This window comes from Pristis pectinata, chromosome 6 (assembly GCF_009764475.1).
Source record: "Pristis pectinata isolate sPriPec2 chromosome 6, sPriPec2.1.pri, whole genome shotgun sequence".
Lineage (NCBI taxonomy): Eukaryota > Metazoa > Chordata > Chondrichthyes > Rhinopristiformes > Pristidae > Pristis > Pristis pectinata.
Window position 1 is genome coordinate 74,991,508 of NC_067410.1, and position 25,247 is coordinate 75,016,754.

The following is a 25,247-nucleotide window of genomic DNA, read 5'->3' on the forward strand; positions in this document are numbered from 1 at the left end:
AACTTCCAGCATACAAGACAGTTTGTCATAAGTAGTGCTTGGTATAGAGAAAATTACAACTTTTCTAATGATGTTCAATTAATACACCCCCACTCCTCATGAAGCAAAGAATCTCTAATGCTTTTTTTTAAAAAAAGGATAGGAGATTGAGTTCTTTGGCAAGTTGGAAAGAATTATTGGAAACCAGATGAGCAGACCAGTGAGGTTGCAGTGGACCAGCTATTGGTAGATAAGCAAGCAGCAGATATTAGCAACAAGGATGCAGCAAAGAAGCAAAAAGGCTGAAAGGAGACGAGTTCAAGAGACAACGAGACCCAACAAGATAAGAGGGAGCAGAGAGGAAAGTGCATGTCAGAAAAGTAATGGATTGACAGTCAACGTGTATCAGGTTTCGGGTAGATCTTCAACTCAGCTCCACTTTCTTGCAATCTCCCCAAATCCCTCAATTTTTTTTTAAGATCCAGACATCCAACTGAAGAAGTGGAAGATGCAAGGTAGTACAGTGAGAGCAGTTCTGAATTGCTCTAGCATAGAACTTTGAAGATTGGTCAAATGGCTCCCTCCTGTGCCATAGGACACTGAAATAATATGTTGCTTTCTATCTTTACTAAGTCAAATTTCCAGGCTTTGTTTAAATGGGAAAATGATGAAACTACTGCTCCAATGTTCTAAGTTTTACCTCTTCTGACTATCATTGATCCACATATTGAATTTTTAAGCAAAAGCTGCGACTTAAAGTCACATTCTACAATGTGTTTGTCATGATATGCATACAAGACAAACCATTATTTCCATCTCTTTGCATATAAGTAGCATTGTCACACATTCCTGAAATATTCACGTGCAAAGCTTTTCTAACCTACATTTTACTATCTTGCAGAATTAATACTCCTAGCTACCTCCCACTGCAAAATTTCACTTTCTTCTTTCACCTCCCAAGTAGATGAACATCTAAGTAAAATCAAACCAATAATTCAAAATAATAGTTCCAGTGGAAACTTGGGACAGGGTCCACGTTTAAGTAATGATCCTTACACTCAGTGCAATGATACATGATATTTTCTCTCATTTCTTATTCATATATGCGTAATTTATAATGGTCCATTTCAAACTGGTTTCATACTTAGCCAGTACATTAGGATGCAATTGAAAACTGAGAAATTACAACACAAAGGGCTCAAAATTGTATTTTTAGTGGCTTTCTGTTTCAGACTCTGAAACTGTGAACAATTGTGCATCTAATGCATATTTGCTATATTTTTCCTTCATACTTCTAGCATCGTACTTAACATAAAAACAAAGACTGTTTATCATTCATGGAAATTCTCCAAGAAGAGCAAATAGCAAAAGGCAAGCATCAGGAATTAGCTCCTTAATTCATCTCCTCAATGATTCTGAACAAACAAATTTCTGATCTTTAGTCTGAACAGCAATTAAAACAACATCCTCGCCCATTGTTCACTCAAAGTATAATATGCCAAACCAGTTAAGAGGTAAGATCCAGTTCCAAAGAATACAAACAAATCAAATATGTTTTCATGGCACTCCAGAAGTTTTCTCTTTCTCTGCCTCAGCTTGTCGTATCATTGCATTTGTTACATTAATAGCCAGGAGATCCATTCTATTTAAATGGAAAGATCCTAAACCCCCTACTACATTCCAATGATTTTCCCAAACTAAAACATGTTTAAACTTAGAAAAAATTAGGAGTGGTACTACTGAGCCTTCGGTTAAATTTGAAGAAACTTGGAGCCCATTTATTCAGCATTTTCATTTGATGCAAGCTGACCTTTCCCAAATCCTTTTCAATAACTTTCTATTCGAATATTGAGGAGCGGAGTTAATGACATAATAATGCTTTTAACCGATGAAATACAACAGTTTTAGTTTTTGTTTATTATTACTATTTGCATTGATATTTTTTTTTGGTTTGGGTTTTTATTTCATATAATCAAATTTCTTTTAAAATCTTTTTCATGCTCAATTATCAAAAGATTGGGAGGTTCAGATTACACATTTTACTCTGTGTCTGTATACGTTAACTGTTATTGTAATCCCGATCTCTCTGTATCATGTGTATAATTACTACTGTTATGTTTATTAATTTGAAAATTAATAAAAAGATTGGAAAAAAGAAAGAAGTTTTCTCTTTCATATGTTTCAAATGACAATTATATGACTTATCAAACCCTATTTCATAACAGTGGATTTGAATTCAAACATTGGCTTGTATATGTCGGATTAATGTAATAATTTGTATTAAATTATCATTTTTGCATTACATAATGTTACAAAAATAGGGATGGAATGAGAGTGAATAAAAATCAGATGAGAGGACTTACTATTTGTATTTGGAAACTGTTGTAATATTTCTTGAGAAATGACAAGTAAATGGCAGGATGGACTTGTAAAATGTACTAATATTCTTGAAGTACAGAACCAACAGCATTTTCCAAGATCATGAGAAACAGTGCAACTTCTTACAAAGGAACTGCAAGATAAAAGACTGAGTTTGCCTTATACCACCCTAACGTTGAAAACAAATTATAGCAGTTTTGCCAAAAGTAAAATGCTGCAAATACTAGAAATCAGAAATAAAATGTTTAGGAAACACTAAACAGCTCTGGTTGCAGAGAGAGAAAAAACATTTCATGTTTCAAGTTAATAACATTTCATCAGAATTGGGAAAAACAAAATCAGTGATAAAACAAGTTTAAGGCAATGCCACTGTCTGAAAAAGGATGGTAATGGGATGTGGAAGAAGTCTATGTAAAGAAGAGGAATGAAATCTGAAATTCCAGGAGAAAACATGCACGAAATGCAAAGTAAAAAGTTAGAATGGCTGAGTATCTGAAACTGTTGAATTCAATTATAAACTCCAAAGCCTAATTTGTACAAAGACAGAAGATAGGGTGTTGTTCTGAGCTTTCATTGAATTCCATCAGAATAGATTGAGGCCAAAAACGGAGGTTGGAGTGTTTGTGGGATGAGGATTAAAATGACAGGAAACTGGAAGCTCTGGGTTATCCTTGCTGCCAGAACAGAGATGATCTACATTTGGTTTCCCTCATGTACAGGAGATGACATTACCGGTTGTAATGCAGTATATTAATAATGGTAATAGTGCACCTAAACTACTGTTCACGAAGGTGTTTTGGGGACATTAGAAGATGGCGAAGCAGGAGACAAAAGAGCAGGTGTGGCATCAACACCATTACAGGAAATGTGTGATTACATATTTTACAAGGATGCTAAGGGGACTGGAAAATTGTAGCTATGTCAAGCCAAAGATTGCATAAGCCACACTTGTTTTCTTTAAGGCAGCTGACAGAAGATTCAAGTTTGAGACTTATGCACATGTATTTGTACACCAAAATCTCAAACATGATTGATTTTTGCCAGCAAATTTATCACTATGCTCCACCAATCATTTTTGAACGAGTCCAGTAGTGTGGCACGGACCTGCTGGAATTCATCAGTATTCACACAAGGAATCTGCATACGGATGTTTCACAAGGATCACCAAACATTCATCCAAATGGAAATTTTATGTCTGTGAAGAACAAAGGTATTTAAAAAAAAGTTTGTTGTAATGACTTTGTACAGGAGCTTTGAAGTGATTTATTTTTCTCTAGAAGTATAGTTTTGACAGATTTTACAGACAACGGAATGATTTTGCCACTTCTCACAGATCTTTGGCCAATTCATTGGCAATGAATTCTTCTGGCATGCTCTTTTGACTGCAGATGGGTGTCCAAAGCCTTGTAGGGTCTCACTATCACCTTACTAACCTTTCAACAAATTCTGTTCCCAGAAACAAACCAGATTACGTGTATGACTAATATGTACCCTTGCAGAAGAGGTACACTCAGCCATAACCAAACTAATAAAAATTCTTCTACAGAATGTGGGAAAAAAAGACAAAACCCAGTGCCTGCCTTTTGCATATGAGACATCAGCAAGGATGTATAGTGCAATCCCAAAACTGCAACCAATTGTCTTTGAAGCACTTTCACCTGTTTTTCAATTTTCAAATGTTAGTTTATTTTATTCCAAAGGCTGAATTCACAAATCAGTGAGGATATGTATTTTATGAAAATTTACAGAATGGTATACTGCACACACAAGTTACACAACTAAGCAGTCAGAGCGCTGGACTTTTGATCCAGACAAGTTCAAAATAATTTGCATTATTAAATAAGTTCTGGAATTTTAAAATAAAAGCTAGTCCATGATAGTTCTCTCCAAAACTATGGGATTGTTCATAAAAACTCATTTCACTAATGCCCTTCAGAGAAGGAAGCCTGTCATCCTTACTTGGTCCAGCCCATATAGAACTACAAAATCACCAATGTGATCAAGCTTTCACTGCCTCTTTGGTTCAGGAATTAACAATTAGACGTGGATAATAAATGCTGACATTGCCAGCCACGTCCATATCCCCTGAACAAATGAATAAATAACTTTAGCAATAAGCAGTCTACTGATAAAAGGATATCATATACTAATTGATGGAATTCTACAACTGCTATTATTCAAAACATCATCCACCTCTCCATTTTCACATGCAATATTTAAGGTTAGTTGTTATTGTTAGAATAGAATCATTAATTCATGAATCACTGCATGATCAGCCAACATACTTGCAATATTATAGCTCAAGAACAAAAAAAAACATTTTCCTTTTCTCAGTACTGTACTAAGACTATGGAGGAAAGAAAAACTATTGGATTAGGTACAAATCAGAAGAATTTAATCCAAGGGGCAGAGAATGAAACAGCTTAATCAAAGCAGCTAACATTTAACTGGGCAGCATTTAGACTTCCACATAACTAAACAGAATCCTACATTTCTAAGACATATGACTAAAGAAAATCCATTGGTGAATCAAAAATATTGTATTCTGATGAAATGGCTTGCTTCAACAAAATATGAATGGCACCAAAGTTCAATAGATGAGCTTAGTTCTGTGAAACAGTAAAGGAAGAATCCCACATATTGATAGGGTAGAGGATTCCATTTGGTCAGAGAATGCTTGATACCGATAGCCCTCCAAAGTAAAAATGGCTCATTCACTAGCAATACATCCTTTGCACTGAACAATGGATAACTGTTCAATTCTGCAGAAATATGCAATGAACAATGCAGCTGATTAAAATGCCAATTAGCAAGCTAAAGCATGATGTTCAAGTATAACTTGATTATCCTTAGCTTCAATTTTTAATAGGATGTTTTAAATGCAGAAAATATCCAGCAATTAAAAACGTCTTCAACTTTGTAAAACATTTCACTGACGAGAAACTGTGGAAATGAACGACATATCAAGCAATTAAGTCTTCAAGAAGGGTTCAAAGGGAAAATGATAAAGAAATCAAGAATTTCAGGAATTTAAACTTACAAGGACTTCTCTCCTCACTCTCATACCATTCTATCTTGTGTCTGCCTAGGAATTATTTATGTTCTCCACCCCCCCCCCCCCCCCCCCCCCCCCAATTTCTGAGCCACTTCCTACCTACACAATGCCTATATTTTAACATACAGTGGCTCAAGCTATTTGTCCAATGCTCCAAATTGAACAAGCCAAAAATTTCTTCAACTAAATATTGGCAAGACAGAATAAACTACTGTCCTCAGTTCTCTTAACAAACTGTTACCTCATGATTCCATCCCTCTGGTATCAGTCAAAATGGAGTAAGACTACAACATTACCTTCATACACGCATTAGCAAATATTCCCCAGAGGAACTGCCAATGAATGATGTGCACGAGGGACAACATTCATACATAGCTACTACTGCATGGACATTTGCCAGTGTTGAATAATGCAAGACAACCTCATACAGGATCTTAAAACCACATATCTACACCCTGAAGATTGCCTGTTACCACATTTCAAATTCTCCCAACCCTTATCTCAACTCATTAATAAAACCCTTATCCATGTCTTGTTATTTCTAGGTTTAATTCTAACAGATTCCTAATTTACTCCCTCGTTCCACTTTTCCTAAACTTGAAGTGATCCAAATGCCAGCATCTCAATTTACACCATCAACACTATAGTAGCCAAATGATACCTTTAATGGAATTAAGGGATGATGGGAGAATGCACGAGGACCAGGTAGAGGTGGATAATGTCACATGTAAATTAACTAAATCATACCTATTGTCAAGATAATGAGATCTGAAGCATGTCAATCACCTTAATTTTAATAGGAAACTGAGTTTGCAGAATCTAATTCAAACAAAGCAAGCAGTTTTGATGCCAATTACAATTTGTGGGCTGAACTGTGCCAAGTCAGCCATTTAAATGTAATTCAGTGCATACACTGTGAACATGGATGCCTAGAACCTACTGACAGATTCCAAGGGCTCAACCTAATATTTGCTACCATCAGTGCACACAACGCACTGTCCTAGAGAAATCACGACTCAGATCCTGTGCCAATTCAGACCCCAGAATGCCAAACCCCATTGACTTCAACAGAGATTGTAGATGTATGGATTAGGAGCAAGAAGGAAGGTACATAAAACTGAAGCAAAATAACAATGTTAATTTTATTTGCACTCATGTTTTTGGTTAATCACATTTACTTTTAAAAATGTTCATTTTTGAATGATTTGTTGATTTTTAAGATGTCAATTAATTAAAATAGATTTAAACTTCCACATTTGGTGAGTACAAATCGTATATTGGCAAATATTCCCAAAGAAACTATCAATGAATGATGTGCACAAGGGACAACATTCATACATAGTTACTTCTGCCTGGACATTTGTCCACGTTGAATGTGCATGGTAGAACAGTGGTGAAATTACAGGACTAGTATCCAGAACTTGGACAACCGGCACAGAGACAATTTTTAATCCCACCATGGCAGCTGGGGAATTTATATTCAAGTAATTAAACCTGGAATTAAGAGCCGAGTATTAATTATGATCATGAAACAACAGACTGTTGTTAATATTAATCAGCTTCATTTACACCCTTCAGGAAGGAAATATGCCATTCTTACACAGACAGACCTTCAGCGACTGCATCCCACCAATGTGGCTGACTCTTAAATGGTCTTTGAAATGGATTAACACACCACTCAGTTCTGGGTAAATTAGAGATGGACACTAAGTGTTCATCTTATCAGTATCATCTATATCCTATTAACAAATGAAGAACCAATAAGGATCGGACAAATGCAAGGAGAGTGAAAATCCAACAGATTAAATTTATGAAAAGCAAAAAAAAACTGGCAAATGATAAAGAAAACGTGGGCAAAAAAAAACCCTGCAAACAGTATAAATAGTACAGGGAAAATACCTTTGTAAATACATTCAGAAAGACTTATAAAGGGGAATGAGTTTCACTAGCCTTGTTAATGAAGTAGAAAATGTTAGATAAGAACTTACAGTTTCACAATGGAATGGGAAGGGTACAAGGATTGAGAAAATGCCAACATCATCAATGGATTTTGTCTACGTGTTTCCAGAAGGCTTTTAAATAAAGGTTCTGCACAAAAGATTATTAGTAAATTGAGAGCAGACCATGTGGCTTGTGTTGTAGTCAGAGACTATTCACTCAGTCAGAGACAGACAGCAAATAAACAATTTAGTCCCTTACTGAGAGGACTGTATTCAATCTTGATGCTTTGAAAGCCTTGCAGTAAAACTCCAATAATCTGGCACCCTCACGAATTTGGTGGTGCTAGGCTAGCAGATTTTCTAAACTATTGGAATAATACTCCTGTTAATACACCAATGCATTTTAATTCAGTTTTGTTAATATGTTACACAGTAGCATGATAAACTTTCCAGTGAACCAGGCAAATTTATAATGAGCATGGCGGCTAGGGGCCCAGGGTGAATTGAAAGGGAGCACAGAAAATAAGACTCCAAGGTGAATTTAAAAGGGAGTGCTGTACGTGGGGCCCCAGTGTGTTTAAAGGGAACATAGAAAACAAAACCAGGTAAGCCAAATGCTGAACTATCGGGATTTCTGAAAAAAAAAGACAACGGATTACTGGAGTTTTACTGTGATTGGTGCTCAGCTTTTCACAATAAGTACGGTTGTATATCAAGTAAGCAAGAAATGCAGGCAGAAGCATAAAAATACAAAACAAAAACAAAACAAGTGAGCGAGCAAAACCATAGAGTACTTCATCATGTTGAACAAGATTATTCACTTTGGTTCAGAGAAAAACAAATCAGAATAACTGAGAAAGAATTGGAACATTGGAGGAATATAGCACTACATGTACATACTACACCTCAGAAGGACAGAAACCCACTGGGATTAGAAGATGTCCAGTATTTCCCATTTGCTATCCAAAACTTCTGTGGGGCATAAATGGATGTTGGTTGATGACTTGGCCTCTTCAAAAGGTCATAACAAAGGCAATTAGTCCCCCAGAACAAAACCAGCAAAAACCAATTGCCTATTGTCAAATAAAACTGAGTGTTTAGAGAGCCAAATTGAAAGCAAGTCCACATTCCAATCAAGAATCTTTGAGGATCAATACCCATGAAGTGGTATTTTCAGGTGTCAAGTTTAGTTTTCCATCTAGTCCATATGAATTAGTTAATATAACAAAACTAAAAAGGTTTTATCAACCAAATGAGTTTCAAAAATCAAACTGTGTGAAGAAATGAAATTTGTAGCAGGTACATTGTAGTGAAATATACTCAAGGTGATTTTCCACCTATCAATACCTCTATCTTGAGGTCTCATAAGAGAGAATAAGCTCTCAGCAATCAAGTTTTTTGGCAACTATCCAAAACCAGAAAAATAGTCTTCTGACCACATGCACATACAATATGCACGTCCATGTGTGATTTAAGATAAACAGGAGTGTGTGTGTGTGTCTTTGATTTCAAGGTTGTGAGCAAAATCAGTAAGGTTTTCAGGAAAGTTAAAACCCAGTAAGATTTTTCTTTTAACTCATAACTGAATTAAAGGTGAACTGTATGCCAATCCATCATCTTCACCACAAATTAATTAAATCAACTCTCTGACACAGGTTGTTCCCAAAACAAACCCTTTTTGTATTATTGCAATACACTTCAGTATTACCATCATTAATCCAGTAAAACAATAAATGTTACCTTTTGCATAATTTCAGGTGCATATCAAAGTCAAAGACTAACAGACAGAAATTTGTCTTTTCACCAGCACAAAACTAGCACTATATCAGCTACCATGCAAAAATTCCCAATCCTAAAATTCAGAATTATTAAAGTCAATGGAACTGAATCCTATACTAATTACTTCAAACTAGTGATCAAACACATTCCTCCCCCCCCGCCCCCACCAAAATGATCTGTCATGTAAATTCTGCCTGCAGCTAAGGCTGGATCTTGGTGAACCTGGCCCACTGTCCATAGTCCCTGCACTTCCCCTAGTCCGATAAAGAGAATTGATCTCATTGGACTTCCAGGGTTGGAGTGAGGTCTAGTCTTTGACAAAAGCCAATCCTGGGGTTAGAGCTATGGTTCTGACAAAACTTATCATGCATTGTAACAATTTTCCTATGTCTCTGACCCAAGGGATAAAAGTTATTAACATTTAAATGATCAAAACAAAAATTATTCGAAAAATTAAAAACAAATTGTAAATACAAATGGACTTAGAAATAACATCAGAAAAAAATAATTACAAAAATTATGTTTTTCCTCCTAATCCTAACCTAGTATCCCTATTTAAATGAATGGGGTCTTAGACCTTGCACCACATGCAAGTGACTGGCACAATATCTGAGAGACAATCCCTCAGTGTAATCTTGGGGAACTCCAGCATAATCAGCACCACTGCTGAATTTGGAGTCTCTCACTAAGGAAAGCACAATTAAGCATTGCCAGGATGCCAGCAGTTTTCCAAGAAACCACTGATGATTGCCAGTAAAATATGACCGACATAATCCACCCTACATCATTGCCGCTTGATTCAGATACACTCCAAGAGGGTGAAGCTTTAAATGTCTGAAGCAGAAGGAACACATTTGGACTAGGGAACACCACCACAGAAAATACTTTTACATAAAGCTTTTACATCACAAAACAAGAAAAATAATGATCTTGAAATCCTTTTGTTGAATTGCTCATGGTACTGCAAAGTTCAATGTTGAAACCCAGGAGGAGGGCGTCAGTGACTCATTTACCAAAATCTGCTACTGAGGCCCACAGGGTTTTGCCAGGACTACTCAATTCCAGATATCACATAGGCCGAAGAGATCCAGAGATGGGAGAAGAGTGACTGACCTTGATATCGAGATGGCATTTGACCAAGTATGTCATTTAGTAATCTTGGAAACAAAAGTCAATGGAGTCATATCTCACTCAAAGAAAGACTGATGTTGGTGGAGTTCATCCATTCCAGCCCCATGACATCATGCCAAGAGATCCTCAAGGCAGTTGCTTCATCAGTGACTTTTGTTCCTTCATAAGGTCAGAAGTTGGGAAGTTTCCATTCAGAACTCCTCAGTAAGAATCAAACTACAATTATATGCAGAAACGTCCCAGGGAGTATTGAAGAACAGAGGTGCCTTGGTGTGCAAGTTTAAAGATCCTTGAAGGTGTCAGCACAGGTAGCTAACATGGTTAAGAAGGCATATGGGATACTGGCCTTCATTTCTTGGGCATTGAATACAAGACTAGGAAGGTTATGCTCCAACATTATAAAACATTGGTCATACGTCAGCTGGAGCACTGCATTCAGATCTAGTCACCAAGGTATAGGAAGAATATGATAGCAGTGGAGAAGTTGTAGTGGAGATTCAACAAAATGTTGGCTGGGATGGAGCATTTTAGTTATGAGGAGAGACTAGATGTTTTCTCCCTGGAGTGGAGGTGGTAAAGAAGGGACATGATTGAGGTATATAAAATTATGAGGGGTACGGATAGGTTAGAGTGCAGGAATCTTTTCCCCATATTAAAAGGTGAATAAAACTAGATATAGATTTAGGGCAAAATGCAAGAAATTTAGAGGGAATTTGAGGGGGACCTTTCTCACCCAGAGAGTGATGAATACCTGAAATGCACTGTTAGAGAGAGGGGTGGAAGCAGGAGTCATTTGAAAAGAGGGATGGTGAACACAGAAATGAAGGTGTTATATGTGAATGCACACAGTATATGAAACAAGGTATATGAGCTTATAAACACAGTTAGAAATTGGCAAGTATGACATTGTGGGCATCAGAGTCGTGGCTGAAAGAAGAACACAACTGAGACCTAAACATCCTATCGAAAAGACAGGCAGATGGGCAGGGGGTGGCTCTGTCGGTAAAAAAATGAAATCAAATCCTTAGCAAGTGACAGAGGATCAAAAGATGTAGAATCCTTATGGGTAGAGTTAAGAAACTGCAAGGGTGAAAATACCCTGATGGGAGTTGTGTACGGGTCTCCGAATGGTAGCCAGGAGGGGGGTACAAATTACAACAAGAGATAGAAAAGGCATGCAAGAAAGGCAATGTTATGGTGGTCATGGAGGACTTCAATATGCAGGTAAACTGGGAAAATCAGGTTGGTACTGGATTCCAAGAGAAGGAATTTGGAGAATGCCTACGAGGTGGCTTTTTAGAGCAGCTTGTGGTCAAGCCCACTAGGGAAAAGGCAATTCTAGAATTGTGTTGTGCAATGAACCAGATTTGATTAGGGAGCTGAAGGTAAAGGAACCCTTAGGAGGCAGTGATCATAATATGATAGAATTCACCCTGCAGTTTGAGAGGGAGAAGCTAAAATCAGATGTATCGGTATTGCAGTTGAAAAAGGTAACTACCGAGGCATGAGAGAGGAGCTGGCCAAAGTTGATTAGAAGGGGACCCTAGCAGGGATGACGGTAGAGCAGCAACGGCAGGAGTTTCTGGGAGTAATTTGGAAGACACAAAAATAGAAGGAATAAAAGTGTAGACTATTTTCTAAATGGGGAGAGAATTCAGAAATTCGAGGTGCAAAGGGACTTGGGAGTCCTAGTGCAGAATTCCCTCAAGGTTAACTCGCAGGTTAAGTCAATGGTAAGGAAGGCAAATGCAATGTTAGCATTCCTTTCAAGAGGACTAGAATATAAAAGGAAGGATGCAATGCTGAGGCTTTATAAGGGGTTGGTCAGATCACATTTGGAGTATTGTGAGCAGTTTTGGGCCCCATATCTAAGGAAGGATGTGCTGGCGTTGGAGAGCATCCAGAGGAGGTTTGCAAGAATGAAAGGGTTAACGCAAGAGAAGCATTTGATGGCTCTGGGCCTGTACTCGCTGGAGTCTAGAAGGATGAGGGGGGATCTCACTGAAACCTACCGAATGTTGAAAAGCCTGGATAGAGTGGCTGTGGAGAGGATGTTTCCAGTAGTGGAATAGTCTAGGACCAGAGGGCACAGCTTCAGAATGGAAGGACGTCCCTTTAGAACAGAGGGATTTCTTTAGCCAGATGGCGGTCAATCCGTGGAATCCATTGCCACAGACAACTGTGGAGGCCAAGTCATTGGGTATATTTGAAGTGGAGGTTGATAAGTTCTTGATTGGTAAGGGTGTCAAACGTTAGAGGTGTACAAGATAATAAGAGGCATAGATCGAGTGGACAGTCAGAGACTTTTCCCCAGGGCGACAATGGCTAACACAAGGGGGCATAATTTTAAGGTGACTGGAGGAAGATACAAGAGGGATGTCAGGGTTAAGTTTTTTTTTCCCCACAGAGTGGTGGGTGTGTGGAATGCACTGCTGGCAGAGGTTGTGGGGCCAGATACGTTAGGAACATTTAAGAGACTCTTAGATAGAGAACTGGAGGGCTACGTGAGAGGGAAGGGTTAGATAGATCTTAAGAGTAGGCCCAACATTGTGGGCCAAAGGGCCTGTACTGTGCTGTAATATTCTATGTTACGGGGAGAAGTCAGGAGGACGGGGATGAGAGGGAAAAATAAATGGCAGAGCAGATTCGATGGGCCGAATGGCCTAATTCTACTCGTCTTATGGTCACAACAGCATTTAAGAAGTGTCTAGGTGAGAAATGTGATTTGCCTTGACATTGAAGGCCATAGGCCAGGTGCTGGAAGATGAGATTAATATGGATGTGGTGAGCTGAATAGCCTATTTCAGTGCAGTATGACTCTATGACCTAGATGGCATTCAGGCATGAGCTGAATGATCTGATAAGTGGCAAGTAACATTCCTGTTGCAAAAGTTCCAGGCAGTGAGCATCTTCCACAACAGTGTCCAACCACATTAAATGTCATTACCCATCTCTAAATCCTCAACTATCAACAGCCCCAGGAATCATCATTCACCAGAAACTCAATAGGACCAACTATGGCTGCCAGAGCAAATCAAAGACTGTGTATTCTACGGCCAGACTCAACTTCCTATTTCCGCATGATACAAGAGGCCATTTCAGCCCACTCTATGCCAGCTCACAGAGGAATCCCATTCTCCCATTAAATTTTCCCTGCACTTTCCTGACACCCCAACACCTTTCCACGATTTATAAAGTCACAAGCCAGGAGTGTGTTGGAATACTTTCCACTTACCTGGATGATTGCAGCTCTAGCAATGATCAGGAACCACAACTTTGTTTAGAACAAAGCAATCTCCTTGACTGACACCCCAACCAGCACCCTAAACGTTAATTCCTTCCAATATCAGCACAGTGAGAATGTGTACAGAATGTGTACCAGTCACAAAATGCACTGCTGTTACGTGCACTCTGACAGCACCTCCTAAAGCTGCAACCTCCACCAGGGACAAGTGCTTTGCTCAATTCTGTATTGCAAATGCAAGCTCTCAAATGCCCTTTCCCCACAACTTCTCTTTTTAAATACTTAAATTCTAGCAGTTTCTCTCTGACTCCTAAGCTCTGCTTTAACGAAAAATGTCAAGGTTGCTTGAGCTTGTTTTCAAAATGCAACATTGTGTGTCAATACAATCTATGCCCCAGTTTTTCTACAGCACATTTTTTTCCTGTAATAAGGTTCCCCAAATTGCACTGAAAACCTCAACCAATGTCTGCAGTAACATCAATGTTTTTTTGCATTCGAGGTATAAAAATCTGTACAGCTTTTAATAGTACTTTTAATCTTCTGCAAACTTAAAACTATGTGACTACACTTCTATAAGTCTTAATGCTCTGCTCTTAAGATTGCCATTTGTGTCACATTTGCTTTCATCCACCCTCAACTTTGGTAATTTAGACAAATTTGGGACTAAAGCTAGTCTCAGTAACAGCAAATTGATTTCTGTCTGTGTCAGTCATCCGTCTGTGATATTGACTCAGCTTGTTTATTTTTCTCACCCCCTTCTCTTCCCCCACCCTGTGGGAATGGAGGACATGCCCATCTGACCTACCGGGCACGTTTTCCTTCTCTGCATTTCATAACTCCTGCATTCTTTTGTTTATGTTCTCACTCATCGATCAGATACCTTGTTTAAAAGCTCATCTCCATGATCACAGTGGTTTTACCCTAGCTGAAACAACCCCCACCCTTTTCTCCACCCTCACTGCAGCACAAGATGTGGTCTCTTTCTGAGTTTTTACAATGAGTTTGAGATCTGAAACATTAACTCTGATTCTCTTCCCACAGATGTAGCCCAACCTGAGTATTTCCAGCATTTTCTGTTCTTACCTCAATAACGGTAATGATGGTTTCCATTAAAAAAATCTGGTTAACAACTGTCCTTCAAGGAAGGAAATCTGCCTTCCCAACCCAGACTTGTTTTTAAGTGACTCAAGACTCAATGTGGTCAATACTTAGATACCTTCTCACTTCCAGGTAATTAGGGATGAACAATAAATGGCAGTATTGCCAGGCATGTCCACATCCCACAAACAATATTTTAACAGCCCCCAACACCCAATACCTTTTATTAAAAAAAAATCAATCACTAATCAGCAACCTTATTCAAAAAGATTCTACAACGACTAATGGAAGACAATGGCACTTATGGTATTCCTGAAACATTATTCGCTCATGGATCAAAACAGAAAGAATTGCACTACCTAGCACGGACATCCCACATCCTGAAGCAAAGCAGAGAGAAGAAACATTATAGGAACTTGAAAGTTACTTCTTGTCTGGTATAAAACCACAAATAAAATGAAATAGTAGTGAACTCCTTTTGGTACAACATAATTAACCACTTACTACTTCCTTCCATTTGCAATATTAGAAAGAACTATTGCACTCAAGCAGTCATCAGCTATTACCCATACAACAGTAATAATAGGGCAGGGAAGAAAATTCAAATTTCTGATGCAATTAGTGGTATTAACACCAAACATCATACTATAACAATGGGTATGCTTTCAGAAAGTTTCCAAATTCTTTAACCTCCCTATATAATCTCACTTTCTGTTCCACACTTCCAATAGTCCTACAAGTGATCAACTGGCACGATAGTAAGCTACTAGCCTTTTAATCACACTCAAAAGTTATAAGTGGTCAGGAAGATTATATGATACACATGTTGGCCATTTCCAAAATATTATATTTGAGTAATATACATTCATTCTAGGGATTCTTGCAGACATTAAATTTAAATTCCTGACAAACATCATTAGGAGACCGTTTATCAATCTCTGGTACATCAAGTATTTCACTGCAGTGACAAGGAAAGCTAGCTACCCATTGCCATTGTCAAACTTTGTGAAAATCGTGGTTACCAGGAAACATATTGAAGCTTGAAAGTTTATTTCCTTCCTGCTCTCAAGCAGTGAAAGGCACAGCAAAGGGATTTACTGTAAAATTGACAGCAAGAATGTTTTACAATTCATTCTACAGCAAAACTAAATATACTGTATAAATCTGGGATTAAGTTCAAACTGATAATGCGACAAAGTTCAAGGAAGTAGCTTCACTTTTCTAAAAAAAGTTTAATGTGCGTCAAACAGGTGATGAAAACTGACACAGAAAAATTAGAAAATCCCTTGAGTTTATCAAATATTTTTAAGATCTCAGAGTTAGCTTAAACTCATTAGGTTGGATGAACAGAAGCTTTGGAAATTTTAAATTGATTGGAGCTGGCTGTCCAAAGCAGAACAACTAACACTTACTGGGAGTCTAAATGGGATATTTAAGTCAGGCTTACATACAGTGGCATCCAAAAGTTTGGCCATCCCTGGTCAAAATTTCTGTTACTGTGAATTGCTAAGCGAGTAAAAGATGACCTAATTTCCAAAAGGCATAAAGGTAAAAATGACACATTTCTTTAATATTTTAATCAAGATTACTTTTTTTTTATTTCCATCTTTTACGATTTCAAAATAACAAAAAAGGAAAAGGGCCCAAAGAAAAAGTTTGGGCACCCTGCATCGTCAGTTCTTAGTAACACCCCTCTTAGCAAGTATCACAGCTTGTAAACGCTTTCTATAACCAGCTAAGAGTCTTTCAATTCTTGTTTGGGGGACTTTTGCCCATTCTTCCTTGCAAAAGGCTTCTAGTTATGTGAGATTCTTCGGCTGTCTTGCATGCACTGCTCTTTTGAGGTCTATCTGCAGATTTTTAATGATGTTTAGGTCGGGGGACTGAGAGGGCCATGGCAAAACCTTCAGCTTGTGCCTCTTGAGGTGGTCCATTGTGGATTTTTAAGGTGTGTTTAGGATCATTATCCTGTTGTAGAAGCTATCCTCTCTTCATCTTCAGCTTTCTTTCTTTCTTTTTTTTACAGACAGTGTGATGTTTGCTTCCAGAATTTGCTGGTATTTAATTGAATTCATTCTTCCCTCTACAAGTGAAATGTTCCCCGTGCCACTGGCTGCAACACAAGCCCAAAGCATTATCGATCCACCCCCATGCTTAACAATTAGAGAGGTGTTCTTTTCATGAAATTCTGCACCCTTTTTTCTCCAAACATACCCTTGCTCATTGCGGCCAAAAAGTTCTATTTTAACTTCATCAGTCCACAGGACTTGCTTCCAAAATGCATCAGGTTTGTTTAGATGTTCCTTTGCAAACTTCTGACGCTGAATTTTCTGGTGAGGACACAGAAGAGGTTTTCTTCTGATGACTCTTCCATGAAGGTCATATCTGTGCAGGCGTCACTGTGCACAACCACTTCAGAGTCTGCTAAATCTTCCTGAATGTCTTTTGCAGTCAAACGGGGGTTTTCATTTGCTTTTTTAGCGATCCTATGAGTTCTCTTGGAAAGTTTTCTTGGTCTTCCAGACCGCAACTTGACCTTCAGCATTCCTGTTAACTGCCATTTCTTAATTACATTATGAACTAAGGAAACGGCTACCTGAAAATGCTTTGCTATCTTCTTATTGCCTTCTCCTGCTTTGTGGGCATCATTTATTTTAATTTTCAGAGTGCTAGGCAGCTGCTTAGAGGAGCCCATGGCTACTGACTGTTGGGACAAGGTTTGAGGAGTCAGGGTATTTAGAAAGCTTTGAAATTTGCATCACCTGGCCTTTCCTAACGATGACTGTGAACAAGACATAGCCCTAACAAGCCAATGAAGGTCTGAGACCTTAGTAAAAGTTATGAGAGCTCAAATCTCTTGGGGTGCCCAAACTTTTGCATGGTGCTCCTTTCCTTTTTTCCACTCTAAAATTGTACAAAACAGAAATAATACACTAATCTTGCTTAACATGTTGAAAAGAATGTTTCATCTTTAACTTTGACTTTTGGAGATCAGTTCATCACCTACTCACTTAACTATTCACAGTAACAGAAATTTTGACCAGGGGCACCCAAACTTTTGCATGCCACTGTATATGGTTGTTCCTCGTCAAATAGAAGAGCAATAGTTAAAGGGTTTTATCAAAACACTAACACATTATAGGTGGCATTGCTCGCAGCAAATCAGATCCAAGATGTTTGCAGGGCTGTAGCATTAAAACACCAAATGCGTTGTGGTGGACCTACATCACTTTCTGATTACATCTCGAAAGAACCAGAGGCAGCCCCATTTTTTATAAAAGTAGACAAAAGTAATTTTAATTATCATTAGCTTCACAGTGAATCATAAACAACCACATCTGAAATCATTGTGGACTTAGTAAACTAGGACTGGATGAGCAATGTTAACTTTGGGAGTTGAACAAGACTAAACTAGGGTTTGTTTCTTTCTATCAGGGATTAAGATGCTTGTAAAATGTGTACTTCAGCACAACTAATTCAATTAACCCTTGCAAAACTTCCTGTTGGCAAATCTTAGTACTCACTATTGGTTTCTAGACAATAGTGGTCCAAATAAACTTGGGGAGATTCTGTCCTCCTCCTATTAGTGCCCATGCCTTCTGCAATACAGCAGGAAAATAATTTCTTGCAGTGTTTTGAATTGTGCTCATTGCATTAGGGAATTAAGTGCAAATCAACTGCATGATCCCCGATTTCATTATGGATTATTTGTATCATCTTGTTGCAAGGCTCACTTAGCGCATCAGGCTGAATGAACTCAAGCCTTGGAGTGCCTTAAGAAAACTCTCAAGCTGGCTCCACACATCCCTCCAGAGGTTTCAATAGGATCAGCTTACTTAACCATAATTAACAATCAATTTGGGAAAGGACAGGAAAGGGAGTGGTTGGAAATGAAGAAAGAGAAGCAAAAGGGGTAGGAATGGTGCAGTGGGATAGAAGTGTTTACGTTCAGAAACTGGGATGTATACAGCATCTTGTTTTTCCTTTATTGAAGGGGAGAGGTCTTGTATGGGCAATGCTACTTGTGCAAATGGAACCTTGGCTTTTGGTGTGTAGAAATTGATAAAGTTGTACGTATACAGGTAACCCATGTTACGGCCATTTGGGTTATGGAAATTCACCCTTGTAGTACTCAAAAAATTAAGATAGAGCATAAAATCTGTGAGAGCAAATTTTATGTGAGGAAAAAAAAATCAACATAATATTTCTTTTCAACTTGTGTTTCTTGGTGCATAGACATGATGCAGCTTCAAAAAAAACTATGGAAAAAAGTCACAATATGGCCCACGTTCCAGGAATGCAACCCTCCCATAATGTGGGGGTCGCCTGTACTGAGTAGCTCCCTTATATGGGAACACTTTTCTATATCATATGTTGTTTACATATGTTTTATTCTATAGATCATGTGTTTGAGCTTCCTTGCACAGATGTTCCAACCTTTCAATCAAATAGTCCACACACAAAGTTTTGACATACACACCCAGATTTCATCAACCTCTGATTTGCTATCCACAGATCTGTATACTCAGGACCTCGATCCCAGGCCCAATCAATTTTTTTTCCCTAACTAATATATCTGTATACAGGTACACGACCTTTGTCTATATAGCTAGGTGATCAATTTCCTGATTACTTGTAGCAAGTGGAGGACTGCTGTTCCGATGGCAAATGGTCTTTGATTACGCAGTTGCACCTTGTGATTTCAAAACCTATCACTGCTTGAAAGTTCCAATGGAAGTACTTTGTTATTAATATCATTTTTTTTTAAAATGCACGTTAATGCTTTTAGAGTATTCCAAGGCAACTTAAGTTCATCTGTGGGGTGTGTACAGTTCAAAAGTGAGGGCCTTAGTAATACACGTATTCTTTTTGTTATCCTGTGTCACGTCCACACTCCTATCCCTCGTGGATAATGAAGACTTGGTGTTTAACCAACCAGGTAAAATATGGACAATTTAAGGCCACAAAGCAAATAGAACTTCAGGTGAGAATTTCATTACTGTTGAGGAAACAATGCAGGTTGAAAAAATGTGCACAAGTTACAAGATATGAAACAGAAGCATTATGCTTCTACTTTCCAAAAATACTATTTGTGCAAAAACATTTTCAGATCCATGTTCTTCTTTCTCCAAAATACAAAAAGTTCAAATACATTATTGAATGTCAGTTGACGAATACAAGTTTCTTCCAATATATAAAATGACTAGGGTGCAGTAAATGACTTTATAAACCCCCCCCTATGCAAAACAATCTAGTGCTTAAAGACTGACACTGATGATTTAGAAAAGTTATTAAAACAACATTTTACGTTAATGTTCAATGCTGACTCATTCGTACAACAATACCAAAAGCAAGTGTTGGGTTTCTTTTGAAATAAAATACAAATACCTGCTTAAGTTGCTACAAAAAACATGTTTCAAAGCTTTTTGCTAGGAACAGCAGTTTTTCTATATTAAAACTTATTCTGCAAATAAAACTTAATCAGAAATAGGCAAATTTTATAGATGCACATTTAGAAAAAAAATCAAGTAAATTGACCCTTTGAGATGAAATTACTTATTCAAATACATGCACAATTATCACAAAAATAAATTACTTTAGATAGGAATATGCACAAATTTCATATTATTGGCTTGTGGGCAAATAAATACTCCCAAAATTGGTACAACAAGTCATTCAAAGGACAAAACAAGAATTTCATGAAAATAATCCATCCACCATTCTGTTGCTCATGCATAATGCGGCAGGTCCTTTAAAGCCAATGTTCAGGTACCATGTGGAATTTAATTGGCGAGGAAAGTTTTTAAGTTATTAAATTGATCTGGAAATTTGTCAGTGGAAAACACATTTTTAAAAGATAAATCTTCCAAATTTGTAAAACTAGACTTCTTGTTTTAAAATGCTGTGCAAAAATGACTTGCATCTAGTGGTAGAGCCAGTTATAAAGCACAACCCTTCATGATTTGAAAATCTCATGTGCTCCATTATAATAAAATTCATTACTTAAATAAGAGTGTGCACAAATTTCATATTATTACTTTAAGGGAACTATCAGTTATATGAAGCATAATTAACACAAACTCTGTTGATGAAACTATCATTTTAAGAAGAGAGAAAACAGGGAACTAATAACCAGTTAGCCTGCTATCAATTGTAAAAAAAAATGCTGCAGCTTACTATTAAGGAAGTGTTAACCTTATATCTAAAAGATAATATAGCTGTGCAGAATCAACAGATTTATGAAACAGGAATCATATTTGACAAATATAATGGAATTTAAGGTTGTGACAATCAGAACAGATAAAGGGTGAATTAGCTGATTGTGTATTTGGACTTGCAGAAGGCCTTTAATAGTAGAAGAGGTCACAATAATTCCAAATTTTAACTGTTAACACTGACGATACTTTGAGGAATGGGGTCTTTGATTTTGGAAGCTATGTTTCACTACAACAAATAGCAGGCTACTTTCCTTGCATGGGAATACACTGTATTAAAGCACTCAAGATGCACGATGTCCAGCCTTTTTTGTTACATAAAATTGTGCTTAAAACATTTTCAAGGAAGTTTTTCCATAAATCAAGAAATCACTGTGGAGCGTTCAGTAACATAATGGCATGCTTTGAAGATTGGTTAATGAACAGAAAACAGCAGAAATAAGTGTGTCATTTTTAGGCTGGGGGGCAGTGACCAGCTGGATAACAGAGGGATCACTTCCAGGGCCCCAACTATTCACAAATTACACCAATGGTTTGAATGAGGGGGTCAAGTGTAATACATCTAAGCTTGTGAATAATAAAAAGCTAGATGGCAGTGTAGGCTGTGAGAAGGCTTCAGAGAGATATGGACAGTTTAAATGAATGGCAAGACTATGGCATTTGGAATACAATGAACAATTGAGAGCTTTGCCACTTCAGCAAGAAAATTAGAAAAAGTACATTTTTTTCAGATGTTAAAAGTCTGAAAGCTGTTTTGCTCTCAGTGACCAGAACACCCTTGTCTACAAATCATTAAAAGTTAACCCGCAGGTATATCAAGCAATTAGGAAAGTAAAAAGTATACTGGCCTTTGATTAACAGGATTTGAGTAAATGGTTAGGGACACCTTGCTCCAATTATACAGGGCTCTTCTGAGATCACATCCAGTATACAACTCTAGTTAGGCCGCATCTGGAATATTGCATTCAATTCTGGTCAGCCCATCATAGGAAGAATGTGGAAGCTTTGGAGAGGGTGCAGAAGAGGTTTACCAGGATGCTACCTGGATTAGAGGGCATGTGCTATGAGGTGAGGTTAGACAAACTTGGGTTGTTTTCTCCAGTGTGGCAGAGGCTGAGGGGAGACCTGATAAACATTTATAAAATTATGAGAGGAATAGAGTAGACAGTATATTTGTCCCAGGGTCGTAATGTCCAATACTAGAGGGCATGCATTTAAGGTGAGAGGGGGCAAGTTCAAAGGAGATGTGCAGAGCAAGTGTTTTATTTTAAAAAAAACACATACACACAGAATGGTGGGTGCCTGGAATGCACTGCCAGGGGTGGTAGTGGAGACAAATACTATAGAGGTGTTTAAGAGGTGTGTAGAGAATGCAGGCATATCAATATCTATGTTTAGTTTAGTTAGGCATTTAATTACTAGTTTAATTAGTTCGGTACAACATCATGGGCCAAAGGGCCTGTTTCTGTGTTGTACTGTTCTGCATTCTAATACTGTATACACACAAGGTCTGCCTACACAAGGAAGGGCAAACTTATGATTGAGGCAGTGAGGGTTCACTAGATTAAACTGCTGGTATGAATGAGCTTATCATACGAGGAGAGAATAAACTAGATTTTAGAAGAAAGAAGGGTGATTGCTCATTGAAACATAACATTCTTAAGGGGTTTGGCAGCACAGGGATGATATTCCCCTTATTTGCAGTGTCTAGAAACAATTGGTCTTGAAATCAGGGCTGGGCCATGTATCACAATATGAGATTTTTTCACCCAGAGAGCAATGATTCTATGGAATTCTCTATCAGTTGCTGAATATATCCATAAAATAGAACAATAGATCTTTAGATATTAAAGGAATCAAAGGAAATGTGGTTAGAACAGAAAAGTAGCACTGGGTTAATAGATTACATATGATCATATTGAATGACAGAGCAGGCACAAGATATCAGTCAACTTGCTCCTGTGTCTGAAGTTTCTTATGATTTTGCATAAACGCTAGTAAGGATGACCAAATAATTTAGCTTGTTAAACTATTCTGTACGTTAAAACATAAATGAACTAATTTGGATAACTGCAGTTTTCTAGAGATTTCCCATTAGAGCTGAGACTACCAGTGGTTCAATGCACTCAAAACAATTTGATTTCACACAACGTATTTTCCCCATCGAAATCAGAATCACATGAAAATCTCTAACGCAAATTAGTCAACAGCTGTTTTCAGTATTAGAGAGAAACTGTGCTGCCAAAGTCTCATATTTCCTGTATTACTAGGACAACTGTACTACCGTGAATTAGATAATGGAGATTCAGTAGTTTTTTTTTCAAAAAACGGAAGCAATATCAAGTATTATTTTCAAGAATAACAAACATTTTCTATTTTGATATATCTATATGATTAACATTACTTACTGCATTTGTTTTAAAACATATATAATGCTGGATTCAAATTCTCCCCCAAACACTGGCCCAACCTGCCAACTTCCACTGAAAGTTCTATCTTTCAGCTGCACAACCCTCAAACCCAACTCATCATAACATGATCAGAGGTGTCCAAATGGTAAAAGAAGCCTTGGAAAAGCACCTACTCTTGCCAATGTCAGTGAATGAACTCCCCATCTAATGTCACTACTAAACATTTTCCTAAGTGCATCTACCACAATATCAGCAGAACAAGGCACAGTCCCTCTACACAAAAGCTATTTTGTATGTTCAATTTACTATCTTTTCAAATTGATGATAAAGGTGAGATCAGGAAATAGAGCTTGTTCTATAACCTGCACTAAGTAAAATTAGTTTAATGAAATTCTGTGAACCTTATTAAAATACTTTCAGGTAGTAATGTACTGTGTAGAAATACAAAATCTTTTAATATTACTAGATATTTGAATTTACAAAGTCTATATTAACATCCAGAACAAATTTGAAATGTGTTTTCTTGACTAATATTATCTACACTATGAGCGATAGTCATAAATATTATTAATACCTTTTTACTTATTTATAATGTAGATCTTAGAGAACCAAATCTACTATGGGAACATGATTCCAGTGTCAAGTAAGGTGCCACCATTTGAATTCTTACACTAACCAAAATGCAAATGTGGCAGCAAGTTGGAGTACTTGGTAGTGAGCTGATCCTTGTTACAGACCATCTGTTAAAGGTAAGGGTCTTTCAAATGGACTGAAAACAATGTAAATAGACAACATCCCACTAACTTTACACATACACAGAAAATATCCGAAGGAGTAGCATTTAAAATTTAAAAAAATGCCACGCCGTAAACCTTCCTTTTCAAGGTCTTGTCATCGCTGGCAATATCCTATTGTCCCGAAAATCTGCCACAGACAAGGCCTCCCAATAAAACTACTTGATTTTCATTTTTGTTATTGGGGTGGGTTGGAGGGCAGGCAGAGGAAGTATAATCAAGTAATAACAAACGAATAAAAATGCACCGTACTCTCTAACGAAGAGGACATCATCACATTTAACAGCCAAAAAGACTGAACACCCTCCCTGTTTGGCTTCCACGGATCCCCATGAATATTAATCAATCGGCAAGGGGCCTGCTGCTATGTTGACATCCGCAAAGCCCGGGCCCTCGATTTGAAACTTCTCTGTCCGTTCTGCGGCGAGGCTACTGCCTCGGTGGGTTAAGCGGCTGCGGCGGGCGGGCGGGCTCCTTACTTACAGGAAAGGCTCGTATCCTCATCTTGGTGTCTTTCTTCGTCCCAGCTTTGCCCAGGTTTGACATGTTGGCTGATGGCTCCTTTCACATAGGACTCGCTTACAGGGGAAGAGAGGAGAGAAAAAAAAGAGGGGGCAGGGAGTGGGGAGGGGGGGAGGGAGGTCCTGATGAAGGTACAAGCTGCAGCTAACCGCCTCCCGTCAGAATGGATGGCCGGCCTAAGGCTCGGCTCGAACCGACCCCTTCAGCAGAGAGGCGGCGGGACCCTCCACCATGAAACTGTTTCCAATATTAAAACAAAATCTGTTGGAAAATACCAGCCCGGCTCTATGGCGGCCGACACCCTCAGTGCGCAGGTCACTCGGCCGCTAGATATCGCGAGAACTTCCCCCCCTCCCCTCCACTCCACTCGACTCCTGGCAGCCGAAACGCGAGATCTTGGGGGAGGGGGCGGGCTGACGCAGCTGTCAATTACCCGGCGCCGCACACAAACCGGGCGAACGGCTCACTCCCCGCCTCATGTTGTGAGCAGCTGTCAGTGTCGGTCGCCGGGGGGATGGGGAGTGACCTGAAGGGTGACGCAGCTTGTCAACAAACAGTTGAAATGGATGGAGCAGCTTGATTTTTAAACGCAACAAGTAATACCGACAGGTCTGATTGATGCCCGAAGTGCTAGCGTTGGTGTGCAGAAATTGTGGCATGCAAATAAATAGGTTCAGCAGTCAATCGTGCGATGTTTCGA

General features: G+C 38.3%; 1 protein-coding gene across 2 annotated transcripts in view; it reads right to left on the bottom strand.

The window, feature by feature from the left end:
• Window positions 1-24,877, bottom strand: part of cul3b (cullin 3b) — a 76,861-nt gene extending 51,984 nt beyond the window's left edge. Inside the window, exon 1 of one of the 2 annotated variants that reach the window (XM_052018557.1) lies at window positions 24,509-24,871. In XM_052018557.1, coding sequence (XP_051874517.1) covers window positions 24,509-24,571 — 63 coding nt within the window. In that variant the 5' untranslated portion in view covers window positions 24,572-24,871. Of the gene's footprint in view, window positions 1-24,508 lie in introns of both variants that reach the window. The other variant, XM_052018556.1, reaches the window with a different exon arrangement.
• Window positions 24,878-25,247: the final 370 nt, after the last annotated feature.